This window comes from Leuciscus leuciscus (assembly GCF_965113295.1).
Source record: "Leuciscus leuciscus genome assembly, chromosome: 12".
NCBI classification, from domain to species: domain Eukaryota; kingdom Metazoa; phylum Chordata; class Actinopteri; order Cypriniformes; family Leuciscidae; genus Leuciscus; species Leuciscus leuciscus.
Window position 1 is genome coordinate 36,616,654 of NC_138736.1, and position 22,109 is coordinate 36,638,762.

At 37.5% G+C, this 22,109-nt stretch overlaps 1 protein-coding gene across 1 annotated transcript; it reads left to right on the top strand.

Moving 5' to 3' along the window:
• Positions 1-1,814: 1,814 nt before the first annotated feature.
• On the top strand, positions 1,815-21,800 carry LOC309511189 (vitelline membrane outer layer protein 1-like). Its single transcript, XM_082186316.1, has 9 exons — positions 1,815-1,964; positions 16,902-17,003; positions 19,180-19,227; positions 20,106-20,236; positions 20,636-20,760; positions 20,887-21,000; positions 21,269-21,450; positions 21,520-21,555; positions 21,721-21,800. The coding sequence occupies exons 1-7, from the start codon at positions 1,889-1,891 to the stop codon at positions 21,447-21,449; spliced, it is 777 nt and encodes a 258-aa protein (XP_082042442.1). The 5' UTR covers positions 1,815-1,888; the 3' UTR covers position 21,450; positions 21,520-21,555; positions 21,721-21,800.
• The last annotated feature ends 309 nt before the right edge of the window (positions 21,801-22,109 follow it).

A 22,109-nucleotide genomic window follows, 5' to 3' on the forward strand; every position in this document is an offset into this window, starting at 1 on the left:
CTACTCCATCTGTGTTTTGATCATCGTTCTGAATCCGATCCAGACGTATTATTTGACAAAAACACGTTTTTCTCAGCTTTTTGCTCAAAATGTTGTTGTTTTTTATGGGACATGTTGTTCTAGTCACTCTGATGACAGAGGGAGTCAACTATAAAGGAGGAAGGATGCCCACCCTTCACCGTCACTCTGCAGGCACTTTGTATGACTGTATGACTGCTGACCTTTCCTTGCAAAGGAATAAATAATCTTTAAAGACAATTGATATACATGTTTGTCTCTTATTCAGTGATGTAAAATTGTTTGCCACCACACTTCCATAACGCAGGATATTTCTGAGTGAAACTGAATGAAAGGGAGGAATTTTTGCATCTGCAAATGATTTATTCATTTAGAAAACACTTTTATCCAAAGTTACTTACAAATGAGTGACCTAACAAACATTTTATTATAAGAATTAACAGTATTTGCAGTACATTATGCCAATTCTCAAATATAAACTAGATTATAAGCTAAAGCAGAAGTTAAATGCAGAGAAGAGAATTATAGGAAGTTCAGTTGATTATGGTTGTGGTTTAGTTTTCTCTTAGAAGAAGTGTGACTTCAGCTATTTCTTGAAAGCTGTTTTTATGTTGGCCTTAAATATTATAATTCTCTGCTCTGAACCATATGTGTCTTACATCTGATCTCACTATTAAAACTGTAAAAAAAAAATTCCATGGGTATTTTCTTTCCTCTAGAGTTAAAGTGACGCACTGGATTGGTCTTAATGATTTGGACACTGAGGGACACTGGGTCTGGGTGAACAACCAGCCACTAAATGATTCAGCAGAGTAAGAGCTTCATTCATGATTAAAATACAACCTTTGCATGGAAAAACATCCAATAGCCTACTAGTTGTACTTTGTTTTTTGGTTCTGCAGATTCCTAACCTGACTACGTTAGACTTCGTACTTCCGCTCAATTTCAGTTCGCTTCTGTACTCAGTCTGAGATAGTGACCTTTCTCCCAGTTTTCCTCCGGCCTGAAAACAGCCGGCCAATCAACGAACAGAGGGCGGGCTGAGAGCCGTGATGTAGACGCTGATTGTACCGTGGATGCGTAGATTTACTTCACATAAAAAAGTATTTTCAAATAAATTCTGAAGGCTTAAATAACATTCACACATTAAGTCAGTTTTCAAAAATAAAAATAAAAACCTTAAATGTTACTCCAGGAACCTTCTTAAATACAACCTTGGGAATAAGTTAGTATAATATACACTGAAAAAATATTTTCATTGATCCAATAAAAAAAAAAAAATAGGGTAATGGTTCACATCTATATTTTATAACTTGAACCAATGAAAAATAAATAACTTACTCTAACCAATATTTTGGAGATTATAGTCTCAGCAAAAAAGAAATGTCCCCTCACTTTCAAATGCTTATTTCCCCCCATAAAATTTATATTTCTATTTAATTTCAAAATAATAAGTCTCTGAACAAACGGGAGGGGTCATGCAAGCTTCTTCATAACTACAATTAGATTTAGAACTTTTTACCAATCTTATTTCTTTATTCTCTTGAATCCCTTTTAATCCTTTAATTATTCAGATCAATGCACTCACTTCTCTCTTCCAGCTAATTAGGTGCCAAGAGCTATATATCTATAATCAAAAGTTGTAAGTGTTCTGCACTCTAAAATTTATTAAGTTAAAGCAGGAGATAAAAACTAACACAAATGTTTCGGCTGTCTAAATATTAGTAGCTAGATCTGTTTTTTCAGACTCATTACTTCATTATTTCCTGTCTGTATAAATGTGAATGACATTTTATGTGACTTCCTTATTCTGAACAAACTCGAGCAGAACTGAAGTCTCAGCGGACACGTCTTCTGTCAGGCTCATGAAATGGATTCAGTCTATGAAAATAGTGATTTCAAACTTTCAACAGTTTCTTCAGATGAAAAACGCTCTCAACACAAAGGTAAGGCTGAGAATATCATCAGTATTCATTAAAATGTCTATTCTAATATTTAGCACTGCAGTTACTGTGTAGGGGAGACCGGGGACAGTTGCAACAGGGGATGGTTGCAACATGTCATTTTTCTCTAATCAGAAACAAGCTAGAGTGATGACACTCATACTGCACATGCACAGTTAGACCCTCCCCCCACCAAGAATACAGAAGACATAGGGGAGAGCGGGGCACAAAGTAACGCTTTTTGACTTTCTCAGTTTGTGTAAATCTACTTATGGTTCAGAGTATTTATTTTTCCCCACATTAATTTCCCACATGTCTAATACAATTATGTGTTTTTGTTTTATTAATACAGTATATACTTTTTTCTTGATATACCCCGAAAGAATGGAAGTGAAATGTGACAACATGCCCCATAGGTGGGGTACATTGTAACATGTGTGGGGCACATTGTAACATAACATATGACAGCTTAAAATGTTATCTGATCTAATAAAAAAAATATATACAAAACAAACTAAAATATTTTCTAAATAAAATACAATTAAAAAACTTTTTCATATAAAATAATGGCAATTTTTAATAATTAAATATAAACAAATTTTTGAGTTTTGACTACAAACACAGCTATACAACATAGTTCAAAACAAATAAATAATTAGTAATTTCTGAACATTGACTCTCAGTCTTTATTCACCTTTTTCTCACGTTTTCCCAATAAAATTAATAAAAGTATAGAATATAATAGCATATTTCTAATAGGGGCACATTGTAACGCAGTGTTACAACATGCCCCCGCCTGCACAACTGGGATTTAAACCCTGCTAGTGTCTTCTGCTAGTTAGCGAAGCATTAAATAACTATCTCAACTGTTAAATAACATCTTGGAGATTCAAATAATATCAAATTTGTCTTATTTTAAATAAACACAAAAAATAGAGATGAAAAATTTACTTAAGTAAGAAATTTACTTTTGCTATGGTTTAATAAATGTCTATGGATATCTTCCAAAAAAAAAAAAAAAAAATTGGGCGGAATTTTGTTTTCTATATAGTGTTGATATGGCAACTACTGTAGTAAATACACAAAGTTTCGTCATCCAAGCATGTGCGGAAGTATTTAAAACAAGCGTGTTACCAACTAGCCCCTGCTGCATTTATTGAACAAAACTTGTTTTGGAGGTATGAAAGTAAATTTAAAAAGTAAATACGTTTTTGTTTTTTGTTTTCATTCAACCATTACACATTTGTCAGATGTTTTTGTCCAAAGCGGCTTACATTACAATCAAGGTATACATTTTATCCATTCATGTGTTCCCTGGAAATCAACTCTATCATTTAACCCTCATATTGGGTCTCATTCATGAAACATTCGTAGGCTATATACGAGTAAATATGTGAGTGATTTGCGCGTAAAGAGACCTTCCCGAAAACTCTCCTCCGGATTCACAAATACTTCGTAAACGTCAGATGTGATAGTGAAATGTGTGTGTGTGTGTTAATGAATTCTAATCAGTCGTAAATGGGACGCGCGTGCACGCTCATTCTCAATTACCATAAATCCCGCCCATTAAATCCGACTGACAACTAACGAAGGATTTCAACATGTCTTCTCAAAAGCGGAGGAAAAAGAGAAATTTCTCAGATGCAGAAATTTAAGTTTTATTATCAGAAGTTCATTCAAAACGCCACATTTTATTTTCAAGCGTACATAGTGGCTTATCAGGTCCTGAAAAATTACAGATGCAGTTAATGGAGTTTCATCTGTTAATCGAACAGTCCCAGAAGTGAAAAGAAAATGGTTCGACATGTAGGCCTAACCCCGTCAAATAAACCCAATTAAGTCATCAATTTTTAAATTAGTTTTTATTTTAATATTTTAAATTTTGCTTTAAATTTCAGTTTAGTTGTAGTTTTAGTTTAGTTTTTATTTTGTAAACACATTTCTATTTAATTTTTATCTATTTAGCTTCAGTTTTAGTTTTAGTAATTATAGTTTAGCAGAGCAAACAGAACACTTCCAGTGTAGACCAAAGCAAGACGTTTAATTTAAGCTAAATGTAACGTTTGCACAGATTACAGTTAACTTTTGTGCAGACATCTTAATAATACAAATAAAATAATGGTTTGAGATTGAACAAAGCACCAAATAAATGCAACTTAAAAGTATACAAGTAAAAACGATGAAAAATTCAGACAGACTAATTCATATTAAAGATGTACTGTAATCTTGTTAAACATGCCTAGTTTACTTTTTTCAGCTATAGCAGTGTGATCACTGGTACATAAAAAAACCCCCAAAAAACCCTGCTCAATTCATCTGACTACAGCCAACACAACCTGTCGTGAAGACAGTGTGATTAAATAATGAAGTATGCAGTGTGTGTGTGTGTGTGTGTGTGTGTGTGTGTGTGTGTGTGTGTGTGTGTGTGTGTGTGTGTGTGTGTGTTGTCCTGGTATTCCCTATTTTGGGGAAATGTCTCCACATGGATCATAATATTATTAGCAGTAAATGTTTTGTAAAAACAAAGATAATAACAGAACCTTTCAGCCTGTCAACCTTCATGAAAAATGACATATCAAACCAGTGTTTCCCATAGGTTGAGAATTTACTTGTGGTGGGCAGGGCGGTGTGGCGCGACGCGGCGCTTATTGAGTGGGTTCAGAATAAACTAGTCAAACAAAGGTTTATTAACTCTGTTTATTACAGAAAATACTCAATGCCATTAACAAATAATTTAAATACTTTAGGAATTCATATTATGCATAAATTCATATTCAAAAATTTTTACTACAAGCATGCCATGAACAAATATTTTCATTATGAAATCTTCAGATTTCCAAAACTATTTACAAAGTTGACCCTTTGCAGTTTCATAAAACAGTGCTAAAAGTGATAAACATTTAAGTATATGTTGTCTGAGCTGTAATCATTTCTTGAACTGATTTCAGATGTCACAAACTAACTATTATTTTAATTGTTAATGAGGCCAGAGTTCAATCCTCTCTTACTATTAGCTTTATTAAACCATGTTTGGGTCATCAAACAGGCTTTTGTTCCAAGGTTGGATGACCACATGGTATTCAATAAAACTCATTCTAGTCATAGTAAAAGCAGTGTGCAGAACTACTGCTTTAAAATTGTAAATAATAAATGAATACCTATCCCTTTGATGCACCTGTCTAAAACATGCAAATCCGTTTTAGTAGCCTTATATTTGTGCAATTGGAAATAAGTGACATCTGATTATTAATGACGACAAAAAAAAAAAAAAAAACTTTCCATCTTTAATGAGGTTGTCAGCAAAATATTAACAGGCTGATAAATAAAACAACTCTAATGGTTACACTGAACTGCCAAGTGAACAAAAAACAAATTACACCAGACCAAGATTGGGGGAGGGTGGTTGGGAAGGGGGAGAGATATATAAAGTCCCCTAAACTAGAAATAAACACACATGCCTTACAGTACTCGTGTAAAATTCCTCATTACTTTCCACCCCTGTATGCCCTCCAAGGCGCATGTTTAAGATGTTCTGCTGCATGATGCTTGATTGTAGGTTCTTTATCCCATTTCATGACTGTATTTCATAGGTTTTTTTGTTAAGAGTGATTGTTTCACTAGATAAGACCCCATTCCTCAGCTGGGATCGTGCAGAGCCCTTTGAAGCACTTCAAAGCCCTTTGAAACTGCATTGATTTGGACTTCAACAATTTGGTTACCGTTGAAGTCCATTGTGTGGAGAAAAATCCTGAAATGTTTTCCTCAAAAAACTTACGTTATTTTCCTTTGAAGAAAGAAAGACATGAATATCTTGGATGGCATTGGGGTGAGTAAATTATCAGGAAATTTTCATTTTGAGGTGAACTAATCCTTTAAGTGGCAATACTACAGTGACCAGTGGTGACTGGTGTGGTATATGGCAGCAAACACATGACTGAAAATGGGTTCTGTAAACTCGCATCACTGTATGTTAGGAAGGTGTAAGACTGCAATAGACAGTGGCCTTGGGTGACAATATATTTAAGATAGCAATCATGAATTGAGAGAGACTGCATATAATATAATGTCTCAGGCACAGCCCAAATGTAATGCTTTTGGATACTATAACTTCCATTTTAGCAAATACTAGATTACTTGTAGATGAGTTTAGAAAGAGGTAAGACAGTGAAGTATCCTGCTCCAACGCTATCAGTTCTGCTGTCGGTACTGGAGAAATTTAGCCTGGGAAAACCCAGACAACTTCCGGCAAATTTAGATTTGCTCTGCAAGTAGTCTGGCAAAGAGCCCATTCAAGCCCATTTCTAATCCGTCGAAATCGAGGCACCAATCAGAAACGTTGGGGCGGGCTTTACACGACGACGATCGCTCTGATTGGTTTTAGGTCTATCCAATTGCGCCCAGAGGCATTTGAGCGACGTCGTTGGTGATGCCCCTTTGGAAATGAGTTATTAATGAAGCTTTGCCAGACCATAACTCAGTTACTACTGAGAATGGTCTGGTTTTAACCAGGCTAGGAGAAATTGAGAAAATGCACTTACTATTTATTTAATGATAAATAGATGTTATCTTGCAAATTCTATCTTTGCCAGCTGTTTCTATATGAGATCATATTAAAGGGGTGGTAAAACACCTTTTTTCGAAGGCTTGATTGTGTTTGTGGGGTGCACTGTAACATGTGTTCATGCTTCGGTTTTTAAAATTCACATTATTTTTCACATATTTAACCATTATTCTACACTGCTCTATCCCTCCTTGTAAAAACGGTCGGATGATTTCCTGGTTCTAAGAAGCCCCGCCCTCAAAAATACGCAATGGGCTCAGATTGGTTAGCTGGCCCAGTGTGTTGTGATTCGCTAACCGCCAAGTGCACGTTGTTTCGGAAACGCCCCTTACCCTCACCGGTAGTTTGTGCTTCAGTAAACAACGGCGTTAATATTCCCATACCAGTTTGAGCCCGAATCAGACCCAGAGAATGTTAGTGGAGAGGATCGAGCAGAACCTGTTCAAGAACGGCTGTTAAAGGACGTTTCAGAAAGGTATGTTTTTTTTTGTGCAGACTGCAGATCTATTGTGATCGCTATATGACACTGTTACTTTTGTATATTTAAAACGATTGTAGCTAAATATCTGTCGCCAGAACTATTAACCCAATACGAACACTAAACATCGGCTTTACAACAGTAGCCAAATCAAACACAAACCATGTTTAGCATGCCTGTAGATAAACAATACATAAAAGCTATAATCAAAGAATAATTTACAGTGATCACATAAACGACAACAACCACGAACATTCCAAGTTCGCTGCGCTGATGATATTAAACAGAAGTTTGTATGTGTTTGTCGGATAAGTATGAATTAACGTTAGCATTTAACAAACTGGTTTGTGGAGACAAACAGCGTTGTCCTTCGTTTACTTCCTCGCTACAATGTACAATTAACAATACGAACTATTACAGGAAAACTCATCAACGAAAAAATCATACTTACATGTTGTGGCTCGTAAACAGCTTCTGTTTTTAAAGTTGGAACTGCTCGATCTTTCAGGACAAGCCGTTGTATGAATCCTGCATTGTAACTCGTGTAGATTGAGGAAGCTTTCCTCCGGAAAATGTGCAGCACAGAGAGCGACATTTGGATTATAATTATGAGGGACCGAGTTAAAAATAAATTGTAACCGTCCTTAGGAAGACTGAACAAAGTGGACCTCCAATCTGGGTGAAAATAACAGCGTTTCGACGGCATAGCGGCAACGACACTCTACTACCACAACAACTCTTCTCCAAAGCAACATAAAATGGCCTCGCCCCCTCTATGTATTGTGTTCCCAGAGGAGGGGTTTATGTAAATGTTGGGCTTAGTGATGTCAGCAAGCCCACAGGAATGTCGTGTAGTCCTTCTCAGCCGTTTCTGTAGTTCTTAGAAATTGATTTCTTTAAAAGCAAATATCTCCCATTGCTTTAAACTTTGAACGTTGTAACTTTGCAGATGTTGTTTATGCTCAAACAGCAACATTACACACTAACTAAAGTTAGAAAAGTGAAATCGTGTTTTACCACCCCTTTAAATCATCTGTCTATGATGCATTTTTGATATTTGCAATGCAGAAGAGAGTTGTTGTAAAATGCAGTCTCTACTGTTGCTAAATTGCGGTGATGTGTTTGATAATAAAAATAGCTATTTAAAGCACAATAATCCAAGCAAGGGACGCTGTTTCCAACTTCAAGGCCGACCGCAACTAGATAAGCAAATTATACTTTAGGATTCGTGTGCGTGTTTAACCATCAAATGCACAACAAAATATGTCAAAATGACCGGATTGGAAAGTATTCACTTAAACACAGTTCATATCTTAAATTGGTCTAAATAGTTTGGAGAAAAGGGGAGAATGGTATTATTTTATCTGCATTCAGTCTAATAAACCTTCTGACGATTGCACCATTAATGTGAATCAAACAAAAGGCAAAGAGAAAATACTCACAGCCCTTGAATTAATAACTTTGTCTTAATGATTTGTCTTAATGCTTACCCTCACTTTTGTCTATCTGAGTGCTTTTAATTTATTAAAATAGAACAATGTAAAAAATAAAATAAAATAAAATAAAAAAGTCAGTTAAACTGGAGATCTATTTAAAGTATAAAAACAAAGAATTAGTTCATTGTGTTTTTAAACTTTATACATGTAGCATATGCTGGGGGGATGCTGTGTACCTTTAATTGCTTCAAAAGTTTTAATCGTCTCCAGAGGCAGTTTCTGCTTCTTCCCCTTCCCCTTCCCCTTCATATTGAATTGTGCCATCAGCCGGTTGGTAAAGAGCCTGAAGAAATAAATCCACCATTTAGAAATGACATGTGTGTGGTAATCTACAGGAACTGGAGCATGGGTGAGAGTGCCAAGAGTGGATTAAAGAGATGGGGGCTTGGGACACTGTTGTTTTCTGGAATCGATTAAACAAACCTCTTAGAGGTGACCATTTGATAGCTCTGCTCTGAGAAAGACCACCCAGAGTATCTTGAGAATGGCCTTTGAACACTTTCATAATCTGAAAAACAAAATGTGTCAAATATGACTTTATTGTTCGTAATAGTGGATATAGCTCTTGTAACAAGTTGTGTGCCCATATAACTCGAGCAACCCCAGTGCGGAGCTCCTGCCTCTGCTGTACTGAGCAGTCAGTGCAAAGAGATCTATATACTTTTGGCTAGGGCTGCACGATTTAGGGAAAATTTCATATTAGGATTATTGAGGTCAGTATTGCGATTGAGATATGCGATTGTGATATAATAAACAAATGGTTTCATGAGTCAACTTTGGTTCTCAAAGAAAATGCACACACAGATTAGTTCCTGAAATGTGTATTTCTCGACTCAAACTAGCAACAACAACTAAATTATTGATAACACCTATAATGATCAATAAGCCATTGATGTCTGGATAAAAACTCTTAAAACTATTGGGACGTCAGTCCTAATTTTAGGACTCCTAAAGTTTAGCTCTAAGAGTATTTCAGAAATCATTTTAGCTAAGAAGACACACCTAAGAAGATGGCTGACAAGAAATATATATATATAGGCTATAAAGCACATTTTGAGTACACAGTCATAGCTGGAAACAAATCCTGTTCAAAGGCTATATGGGCCATTCTACAGAATTGGTTTAAAGTTAAACAAATTTTTATGCATGCAAATTGTATAATCTCCAAGGTAAACACTTCTAGTAATTGTGCAGTTAATTATCATACTGTATTTTCAGAAAGGTTTGGAATATTTATCCTCTCCCCAAATTTGTCACTAATAAAACACAATAATAAATAATTTAATGAGAAGGCTTATATTGACTTATTAAGATTTTGTTTACATCTACCTTGTAAATATATGTTTTGCTATTTTATTAAAGTTTCCACATGCAAGTCAACAACAATTACAATTTTAACTATTCCAAGTGTAATCTTTCTTTGTAAAAAGCATACATTTTATCATACGTATTTCAAAGTTAAGGATTCATTAGTATTGTCTAAACATTCATATTTCGTCTCTAACATGTCATTTTTATGATACATTAATATAGGGGATATAAATGTTAATTTGCAGTTTAATACGTTTAAAACGTTGCATTTTATTTAAACATATAACATATTTGATTTAAGCAACACCAAGTTACTTTTGCTCTCGGGGTCCCCCTACAGTTGGGAAACAGTATTGTCTTCTACTACTGTCGTAAAATCTGTCATGGTTACACCAGGAAATACACGTGCATTTGTTGACAAGCCGATACCCCGAACTCTGCAGAAGGAGTTCTCATGTCTTGGGCAGACTGCCTGCGTTGCGTGTGAAATCAGTGTGAAATGTCTTCATCCCAGGTACAGTGGAATATATTTCAGCATGTCATATGAATCACCAAATTTCTCTCTCATATTGTTCATCATAACCACTTAAAACTGTCAAAAAGTCAGAAATTTAGTGATCACTGATCGTTGTTTAGGCATTAAACCGTTAAGCTTTTTCCTACAATAGCTTCCATGAAGCAGAAACGCTTAATGTCAGATAACGTCCATAATAATTTGACTTTTGGTTAGATTTTTTGACCGTTTTCAGTGGTTATGAGGAGCAATATGAGAGAGAAATTTGGTAATCATTAGGTACATTAAACCACGTCATGTCATATTGTTAAACATGGTACTTATGAAGCAGAATAGTGGGTCATATATCTAATGCTTTTTGAAAACTTACGGCTTTCTTCTTCATAAAACGAGTCGGACATCATCACATTTTTGAATACATTTTTATTTATTTACATTAGTAAGCAGGACATCGTCTTTCAAAATATGATCTGCGCGAAAGAGAAAAAAAATTAATGTGTCATTGTACCCAGCACTTCTGAAAATGCACTTCCGAATGCGCACATTTCAAACCAAACTGACGCCCATGAACAGCATGATGGCCCAGTCAGCATCGGTCGGGTACCCCTCCTCCTTTAGCTCACGCCAGCGAGCGAACGCTGAACCGATATTGATCCTCGTCCGGCTTTTGATTTTGTCATTCTCCCTTTTTCTCTTCCTAGTCTCCTCTGACAAAACCTTTGCCTTCTTCGGTTTCGTTGCTGCTTCGGCCATGACGACAACTTACACACGCTATACCAGCCGGCAAACAAACGCTAGTTGGGCTCTCACGTCCGAATTTGAGGGGGTGGGGGTGGTGGGGGAAGTGACGTATGCCGTAAAGCAGTCGAATTTTGTAGTTCTTTTTATGCTCGGGTTACTACCCGAACCCCGAAGTTCCGTAGTGCCAGTAAAAGCGATACAGACCCTGTCAGGCTATGGCAGACGTGTCATTCAACCTGTTGTAAGTCGATGTACCATCACAAGGGTCTTTGAAATATATTATGAAGGTTGAAAAGCTACATAGTGTTGCTTTAACATATTTCAGTCGATTTTTACTCATCTCAGTATTGCAATATAGTTAGGGAAAAGCTAAACTATAGTAGATATGTTCATGGAAAAATAGCATGTTGTAAGTGCCTGTAGTAAACGACAGCGAGTTTACATACACTATATTGCGATTAGAACAAAGCACTTAAGAATAAATAACTTACTATTTGCGTTTGAATAGCACGCGCTTTCAGCGGGCGATTAGCAGATAATGAGTTGCCATGAGAACGACTGACGTCTCTCTCTTTTCATATAGATTATATAAACAGAATATTCTCTTTCGTTTTGAATTAGATCATTAAAAAGTAAACACTTAAATTATTATAAAGATTACTCTTGCCAGTTTGTATTTGCTGAGTTTTGTTTACGTTTAGAGACCTGCTCCAGAAAAAAAGTTCATGGAGAAGGAGAGGCAGAAAGCACACCCAGTTTATTTTACAAATGCACAATGTTTTGTTTCGATTGAAAAGTGGACACATAAAAAAGTAGACATTTTACAGTTTATTTTTTCATATTTCTTAAGTCTGTATGACCATAAATGACGGAGTATTTTAAGTCTATTTTGCTGCTATGTGAAAAAAATCCAGCAAAACGCGTCGACTTTTAGGTTAATGTGCCCGCGCAAAATGCTGCAGTTTTAAGAAGTATTTCAAGGTATTGGGGGACATATGTGACTTAATTCACTTCATCTGATATCATCTCTTAACTGAATAACATATTAAATTTATGTTTTTTTTGTTGTTTTTTTTACTTACCTGTTTTCGGGTTTTAGTCCAATAAAGGCAGTGTCTGTCTCTCTCCACGTCTCAGCAGCCTCTTTCTTTTTTTCTTTTCTTTTTTTTTATTGCAGAACTTACACATAATATTTTTTTGCCTAAATTATATGCCTAAAATCTGTGGTCTATTACAATCCAGAACAGGATCCTCATCCTCCAGATTTATATCATTCATATATGGGCATCAGTTTTGTCACATGTGTTGTGCATTACCTCAGCATCACCGGCCAGCCTCCTGGTGATCTGATGCCAGCTGTGCCAACAGTGCCCACAGTGCCAATCTTCAATCTTCAGCAGAACCTGAAACAAAGAAATCACTGTTTATACATAGTTTCTGCACGGTAATCCATTTCACAATATCAAAATGTAGATTTACTGAAATGGCCATTTTATTAAACCTATGCAACTTTTGTGCAATCATCCTTGCCATATACAAAACGTTTGGCATTTATTTTCAAATAATAGTTTATCAGATCGGTTGCTGTGCTTTCACATTTCAAACTAACAATAACTATATCAAAAAATGTGTATAAACATTGTAAATGCTGTAATGCAGTAAGGTTATACATACCCAAACGCACAAAGGCGCACCCAAAACTGTGCGCTCTCTTCTCCAAATCGTCCATTTAGAAACCAGTTGCACTTCCAAAGATCACTTTTATCAATGCCATTGATGCTTTTACCTTTCTAGATGCAATTATAGAAATCAAAACCTTACGCAGTCAGAATCTCCTCTTGTGAAAGGTCTGCCTGATGTGTGACGCGAGCTTAGATCCGGTTAGATCTTTATGACAAATACTTGTCTTAGCAGAAGCACAAGTAAGGCTAGCGCCCTGTATCAGTGTCCTGCGCACAGAGCGCGTCTCCTCTCAGTTAATTCGAAAAGGTTTTATTACCAACAAGAGCTCACAGAAATGTGGAAATGGTATAATTTGAAAGATAACATCCTAAGCTAAAAGGTGATATAGATTTTGTGGCTGTTTGCGGCTGACTGAAGCCGTCATCGGAGCTGGAATGTGATACTTTTCTCTGTTATCTCTGTTTGATTCTATTTCACTGCGCGATTCTTTTGAAGATATTTCGATCTCTATTTTCTCACAATGAAATAAACTACATCACCAAATTCCTTAGAATGAGAGCTTTCTTATGACATATGACTTGACTGTTTTGTGAAATATATAAAAAATAAATATTTGTAGAAATATTTCTTCGCAATCATAAAGCAGAAATTTTTGTCTGGTACCAATGCATATTTAAGCTAATATTTAATTTGATATGTATCATAAAAACTAAAGTGATGGTATTCTTTGTAAAGTTTAGATTCTAAGCTTTCAAATGATACCATGAATTGGGTGATACCTTATAGGGAAGCTTATGAAAAGAACGTACAAACATTAAACAAAGATTTTCGGACCCGGTGGGGTTTATGGGGTTAAAGGGATGGTATAATGCCCTTTTCACAAGATGTAAAATAAGTCTCTGATGTCCCCAGAGTGTGTATGTGACGTTTTAGCTCAAAATACCCCACAGATATATATTTGTATAGCATGTTAAAATGGTCTCTTTGAGGGTGAGCAAAAATGCACAGTTTTTGTGCATGTCCCTTTAAATGCAAATGAGCTGCTGCTCCCAGCACAGAGGCGGAGCTACTACAGCTTGTGTCCTTTTCCCTCACACGGACATGCACTGAAAATTTCAAGAACTTTTAGCCTTTTATGTTTAAACTGGAGTCAGACAATGTTGGAGAGACTCAAGAAGTGACAACATGTAGAATGCAACAGGACATTTCTGAATGGTTAGGTGATGAATTTATGTAGCTTATGTGTAGTTATCTTCTAGTCATTGGTTTGCATATTCTGTCCTAATAATCTAAAAATAGCGTTCCCGGGGGAGGAATGTGGTGTAGTCCCTACCAGCCCTTTTTGTTGTAGTCCTTAAAAAGCAATTTCTTTAAAAGAAAATATCCCCCTTTGCTTTGAACTTTGAGCTTTGTAACTTTGCAGATGTTGTTTATGCTCAAACAGCAACATTACACACTAACTAAAGTTAGAAAAGTGAAATCATAATCAACCACCCCTTTAAATTTTAAATTAAAACCACCAGTAGGTGGCGGCAAGTCACAGTCTTCATGAGTGAGTCATCGAGTCATTCATTCATTCAGTAACGATCAAGCAAGTGGCTGTAATTATGAATGAATCATTGACTCTCATGATTTGTTCAAAGCTGCAGATTCGTTCACCAACACTGCTGCGGCTTTCGTTGGAGCTATTATTTTGTTGCAAAAAATGACAATACTGTTTAAAATTAGCATCTCTTAATATTAAAACCTTTTGTTTGTTGAAACTGTTGTATAAAATCAATGTCATTTTTGCAAAATTGTACATATTTTACGAATTGGCCAATTCGTATGAATTCATACGAATGACCTACCCCTGACCCCGCCCCTAAACCTACCCATCACGTGGGTTTAGACAAATCGTACAAATTCGTACGAGTGAGGTCGTACGAATTCGTACGAATTAGCCATCTTTTTATCATTCGTACGAATTCGTACGAATTGGTCGTGAGATAGCGTTGGGATATTCGTATGCTATGCTCAACATTTAACAGAATTCACACAGAGTATGTTTTTGTATCGGAGAGTTTGAATCTTAAATCGATCTCTATGCACAGCCTGTGACTATATTTGTTTAGGCTGCGCCTAGAAATTCTGTCCATAAAAATTATGAACAGAACAGGTGACAAAGGGCAGCCCTGCCGGAGTCCAACACGCACCGGGGACAAGTCTTCACCCTTCACAGGACGCCGCGAGGGACACAGTCAAATACCTTCTCCAAATCCACAAAACACATGTAGATTGGTTGGGCAAACTCTTATTTCCATTTACATTTACATTTATTCATTTAGCTGACGCTTTTATCCAAAGCGACTTACAATTGCTATATATGTCAGAGGTCGCACGCCTCTGGAGCAACTAGGGGTTAAGTGTCTTGCTCAGGGACACATTGGTGTCTCACAGTGGATTCGAACCCGGGTCTCTCACACCAAAGGCATGTGTCTTATCCATTGCGCCACACCACCCCCCCCCATGATCCCTCCAGCACCCTGGAGAGGGTATAGAACTGGTCCAGTGTTCCACAACCGGGACAAAAACCGCACTGTTCCTCCTGAATCCTAGGTTCTATTATCATGTGGAAATTACACATATGGACTGGCGACAAAAGGGGGGCTGAGGGTGGCAAGGTATAGTGTCGTGCATCGCGCACCCTCTTGGGACCCAGAGATAGAGGAAACTGCTCTTTCATTGAAAATTTGGGTATCGCTGGCAGCCAGTGGCGGAACAGAAACAAAACTGAAAAAAAGATTCTCCAACCGTCCTTCCGCTGGGGGAAGAGCAGCTCCATCCAGCTCCGGGTCACCTGTCTCAGGGGTGGTGTTTCACCGACCGTTTAGAGGATTTGCAGCTGAGACGGGTGGTGTCATCTTTTTGCGGAGGCTTGACGTTACGCCTGAGCTGGCCACGCCGAACGCTTGATTTTTTTTCCGCATTGGAACAGACGCCCTTGGCGACGAGCAAACTGAGGGGCAGCTCATGATGGCCTGGTAGCATTTCGGTGTGGGCACTTGATTGCCTCAGCCTGCTTCTGGACTGCCGAGAACTGCTGGGCACACTCCTCAGCAGCGTCGCCAAAAAGGCCACCTTGTGAGATGGGAGCATCGAGAAAGTGTGTTTTGTCGACATCTCACACCCCTACAATGTTTAGCCAGGGGTATTTCTGGGCCACCAAGGTGGACGTCGTCCAACCAGATGACTGTGCTGTGACTTGATCACGGTCAGTCATCATGCGCAGTTCCTGCATCAACCCTAGCAGTGAACTGCTGTTGTCTCACAAGTGCTGGATGGGAACTGTGGATGACCCCACCAGGTGGCAGCACATTGCAGGCATGGGCAGCAACTGCACAGTCCACCTGGGGAATCCCCATGAACCCAGTGACCACCCCACATTAGTCGAGCACATTTGTGAGTCTGCTCAAGCTGTCGCATCCGTCTTTTCACATGCAATACAGTATGGAACACAAATGCAATAGCATGTCACTCTGTAGGCATCTTACAACAGTTCCCACACGAGCGATTTTATAGATTATCATGACAGCATATGCTAATTGAAGATAGTTAACTCCACATCAGCAACATAAATTCATCAACTAACCATTCAGAAACGTCCTGTTGCATTCAACATGTTGTCACATCGTCTATCCATCATTGTCCGACTCCAGTTCAAACAAAAAAGGCAGAACAGTTTCTGACATTTTAGAACTTTTCTGCGTGAGGTAATAGGAGCTGCTAACACCCGAGCTCTTGAAGCTCCGCTCTCTGTCAAAAACTCGAATGGAACCCAGAAAATGACAAGCACTGACAAGTATATGTGTGTGTGTGTGTGTGTGTGTGTGTGTGTGTGTGTGTGTGTGTGTGTGTGTGTGTGTGTGTGTGTGTGTATATATATTGTGGCCACAATTATAATAATTTGTTTTAGGTGCCCCCCAGGCCTAATAAAGATTGCTTATTCAGCCTTTTTTAAATACAGAAAAATAACAATGTTTGTTTTAATGTTAAAAGGATCTGTGAATGTTTTCAAGCCAAACTATTCTGCCAATTAAATATTTAATAAAATAATCAACGTTGTACTATTGAATCATGCTGGAATTCAGTCATCACATTTGATTTCTAATCACAGGGAATCAAGTTACTTCCTCAAAGCGGACTAAAGTTCTTCTGATCGTCCTCGGTGTCTCTCTTGTTTTGGCTCTTGGAGGTCTGTGTGTTCTGGGGTTCATGTGTGAGTATAATTCTTGCTCTATTTGATCTTTGCTCTGATGATAACAGCCACATTTAAGGCAGTTATACACTTATACAAGAGTTATGGTACAGCTTATTGATTGATTTCCTGTGGGTTGAAATTGTTAACACTTGACAGATATAAAGCTGATAAAAAATTACCCTGAGGAACAAACAGACTTTCATGGACTGTACTAAAACATCCTCTCATTTTTAATTGGTTGCTTTGTTTATTAATGTTTAATTGGTTGCTTTGTTTATTAATAAAATGATGCATTCCAAGAACTATAATCCATGAACCACATTATTAGATCGTTTTCTAAGGCTGCTCAATACTGTATATTAAAACAATCATAATATAGCATATCATAGTGCTATTATTTATAAACCTACACTAACACATGAGAAAACATCAGTATCTATATTTATCTGTATTTATTCTAATTATGCGAACTGTTGTTCAAAATAAAGGTTTAAACCCTCGCTCTGAGTTTGCATGGTGTGATGTCCACATGTTCTTGATCAAGAAATTACAGTGACTGTAGCATTTCTATCATAAAGAAGTCGTCAAATAGTAAAGATGAACTTGAATTAAAAATTGTTTGGCCAATAAGAAACAAGTATTTGATCTTGCTGTCAAGTCAAGTCAAGTCAAGTTTATTTGTATAGCGCTTTTCACAATACAGATTGTATCAAAGCAGCTTCACAGTATTAAATTAAAATAATACAACAAAGTTTGTTTCAAGAGGAATTTATTGATTGATAAAATTAAATTAAATATCCCCAAAATATCCCCAACTGAGCAAGCCAAAGGCAACAGTGGCAAGGAACCGAAAAACTCCATCAAGTGACCTAATGGTGTCCTAAAACTCCATCAGGTGACCTAATGGAGAAAAAAAAACCTTGGGAGAACCCAGGCTTTTACTGCTGTAAATTGTAACAACAATCACCAGGCCGCTGGCGGATTTTATAATCCATCACGGATTCAACAACACCATCCCTGCGTCTCAATGTCCATACTATCCATCCTAAACAGTAGGTGAGATTAAAATAAGTGTGTCCCAAAGCATAGTATGTTGAAAAGTGTATGCCAGAAGTCCCCGGATGGTCTACTATATCCGGTGGATTTTCGAAGTGTGGATCTGTGCACATTCTAAAGGCTAATATTGCCCACAACCCACTGTGCTTTGGAGGAGGAACTACAACATGAGAAAAAAGTGGTAAAAAACTACAAAACATGGCTGATGTGCGCGACGACGGTGGGAGGTTTGGATAAAGGTTTGAGTGACTAATCAAAGTTTAACCTGATAAAAAAAATATATATATATATATTTAATGTTATTCGTGTTATATTTAATATGCAATAAAAATGTGGATTTTTATAAAGATCCGTTTTGCCATAAACTTTTAAATGCATCATAATGCATTAATATGATGATAGTCTCCGCATGAAATACCCGCGACAGCAGATCAACGTGCTACTGCATTTCTCTCCGATACGGTAGGAAATTAAATTAAATTAAATGTGGAGGATTTTTATCTTTGACAAGATGATTGACAGGCCAGTTTACTGTGTCAGGAGCAAGCGTTAAAGACGCAATTGTATGATGTGGTAGTGTGTCCCAAAGCTTACTTTCTGCTACACACTCAAAAGTATCTACTTTTTCTTCACAAAAAGAGTAAATACTTTTAGGGCGTAGTACAAGTAGTCGAATTGAGACACAGCACATCACTCCAGCCATTAGCACCAGATTACCACACTCCGCCCACTCGTTCTCAATCACCAGAGTTCTGATCACCTGCACGCCCTCATCAACACACCATGTATAAACCGTCATTGCCTTCACCTCATTGACTGGTCTTGTCTATGACAAGCTCTACTTGTACTCACCTGAGAGACTTACCTGAACTAGCCTACCTGAGCCGTCTTTTGTCTGCCATCATCTGTTACGTGTATCCTGTTGTGTTCTCCTGTTTGTCCGCCACCATAACAAGTCTGGGTTAGTCTCCACATTGCTATAATCAGATGCTTTCTTAACTGCTGCTTCTCACCACTGATTATTGAGAGGAAATCGTGCAGTTGCTGGCTGCAGTTCACTTAACAGCCTGCCCTACAGTTTTGCTAAAAACGGGTTTCTGAATTCTAAATACATCTGCAATTGTTTTTCTCTAATCAGATGTCAATGTTTTAATGCAACTGTCTGCCCAGGAAACCAACTGCACAAGTGAGTAAAATATATTAAATGCACCCAGTTGGCCTGCAACATTTCATTAACAGTTTGTAAAGAGAAATTACTAAATGATTTTGTCTATATATAAGTTGATATTAGGCTACTCTTGCCAAGCTCGGATTTCTGAAAGATGCACGCATAGACGGATTTGCGCTCGTTTCATTTTTACTCTCTCTCATTATTGCATAGAGATTTTAGATACAGTAATTGGCTTCGGGAACACCCCTAATCTGCACAGACCGATCGGTTTATGACATCAGAGTACCGCGAGAGCAATTAGAGCACACGGCTCCTTATGCTATTGAATCGCTCTCGCGTTACTTTGATGTCATAAACCGATCGGTCTGTGCAGCGCCGGTTTAAGTCAAGCAAGCCTTAAATATCTGATGCCTAGAGCTGAGGAAAAGAAACCCCAAGTGAAAGACAATAAGCCCAGAGTTGATAACTCCTTTGGCTCAAAGCGTGATAAGATTATCTTAACTCGTTGATTGGGTTGATTATCTAAATGTGCTCCACAGGTGTTTAATTAGGTTTGATTATCTAAACGTGCTCCTCTGGAACTTTATTAATAAAACATAATTTCTTAATATGCCAAATATGGTAGCGGTTGATCTTTTAGTACTGTGATTGGATGGAATGGACATCGTGGATGATTCTGCTTAATCTTGTGTATAAATATGAGGCTTCGTCCTTAATAAACTTGAGAATGTGATGGTATTATCTCTGCTTTGTCATTCTCTGCAGATTGTCTATCTAAAATTAATCTAACTATCAGTATTCAGGCCAGTGCTGTAGCAATGCATCATTTCTTTTCCATGATGTTTTCACTGCTAGCCATTATTGGGCATGTGATGTGAGCGTTATGTCTGCAGAAAGTCCTGAATGCAGCAATGGCCAAGCTTACGCATGTGAGCTGACGGTGTCAAATGGACTGGCGTGGGGAATTTGGGGGTTTAAGGACATGTGTCCAAGTGGAACGTTCGCTTCAGGGTTTAGTCTGAAGGTAAGTTGGGCATTGACTCTTTTTTGCTAATATGGGGGTGGAAGAGTGCTTCAAAGGTTTAAAACTGTGGAGTTGCTGTATGTCACTTAATTCCAGGTTACTCCAGGGAACTGCACCTGCTTAAGATTTAAGTGTCTGTGTAATACGGAAGAACATGAAGATAAATGTTACTAAGTGTTGGGTTATTTACTTTTTCAAATGGAAGATTGTCTTGTTTTATGTGATGTGTCATTGCTTTCCTGTCACTCAAACAGTAGAGCGTTGGTGCTTGCAATGCCAATGTCATGGGTTAAATTCCCAGGGAGCGCAAGAACTGATCAGAATGTAAATGTGTACTTTGAAATGCAATGTAAGTTGCTTTGGCTGAAAGTGTCTGCCAAATGCATAAATTGTTTTAAGGTGAAAAGACCAATTGGTGCTGGTGATGATACAGCACTCAATGGGATTCGTCTTCACTGTGTCGGTCTGTCCAAAGGACCATCAGACTCACAGAAGAACACCACAATTGAGTCCGACGTAGGAAAGTAATGGACTCAAATTATTAACAATTCTTGCATTAAGTGTTTGAGCTAGATAAATTATGTTTTTTTTTGTTGTTTTTTTTGGACCATGATTGATTTGATCAGGCAACATCTCTGTGTTTTCTTCAGCTGGGGTGAGTGGACCGATATCCAATGGTGTCATTCTGGAGTGTTGAAATCTTTCCAGCTGAAAGTTGAATCTCCCCAAGGAGATAAAGATGATACAGCCGCAAACAACATCAGGTGAGTGTCTGGGTAAGAGATGTTATAACTTATAGCACCAGTGTATACCTCTTACACCATTTCTTACCCATCAAGGTTTTATTTTACTATTTAAGGACTCGGGTTTTCCTCCATCAATAGTTTAGTTAATTTCACACTCGCAGTCGTGCTGCTGTTCGTGATTGCAGTAATTAGGTCGTCGGCTGCTGGTGATCATGTGACTGACATTCAATCCAACAGCACAATTACATATTTTATCATAATATTGTCTCATCTGAATTGTTTCCAGGTTCACCTGCACTGGAGGTGATGTGCTGGAGGGTGACGGCACAAACTGGGGCAAATGGGGCATCTGGAGTCCAAAGTGTCTTGGAGAAGGAATCTGTGGCATACAGACCCGGGTAGAACCGCAACGGGAAAGTGGAGACAACACCGCTCTCAATGACGTGCGCATGTTCTGCTGTGATTAAGGTGATGTGATCGCAATCAAAAACTCAGACTGACACACTGCAGATCAACTAAATGTGTTTATTCTTTCAGGTGTAGGAGGATGATGGCAAGAAGACCAAATGGATGGTAATTATTGATCATCATACTATGATAAACATACTTTTTTTTTTTTTTTTTTTTTTTTAAAGGATAATGCAAAGTCAGCTGGTCATTATCACAAACTACCAGATGATCAGGACATTTACATCCCGCCTATTATTGGTGTTGAAGTTATTTTATTCTTTCTTGTAGGTTATTGATTTTTCTGAAGACTCCTGAACTTCTGCTGAAATGGTTGTCAAATATCAGCAATAAAGACTTCCTTAACAGAACCTTGTAGTTTCACATTGTTTTGCACAACACTTTACATCAGATCGTTCTCTACATTGAATGCTAAATAAGTCACTTTAGACCATCTGCACTAAATTTTCTTATATATATATATATATATATATATATATTTTTTTTTAGCTAAAATGGCACAATGTGTATTCAGAAAATTATTTGATGCTAAACAAATTCAAACCTTATTTTAATATTTGAAAAGATTGCCAGAATCAAGAAGCAGTTATGTATCAGACTGGTATAATCTGAGTTTTTGTTATGTTTGGATGGGTGTTTCAGTTCTGTGCCTCAGTTTT

What these genes read in the sequence shown, in the direction of transcription:
- LOC309511189 (XM_082186316.1), top strand. Translation starts at nt 1,889, where the DNA reads ATGGATTCAGTCTATGAAAATAGTGATTTCAAACTTTCAACAGTTTCT. An exon ending in CCAGGAAACCAACTGCACAA is followed by an intron (nt 19,228 to 20,105) that starts GTGAGTAAAATA and finishes TTATGTCTGCAG; the next exon opens with AAAGTCCTGAATGCAGCAAT. An exon ending in CTTCAGGGTTTAGTCTGAAG is followed by an intron (nt 20,237 to 20,635) that starts GTAAGTTGGGCA and finishes AATTGTTTTAAG; the next exon opens with GTGAAAAGACCAATTGGTGC.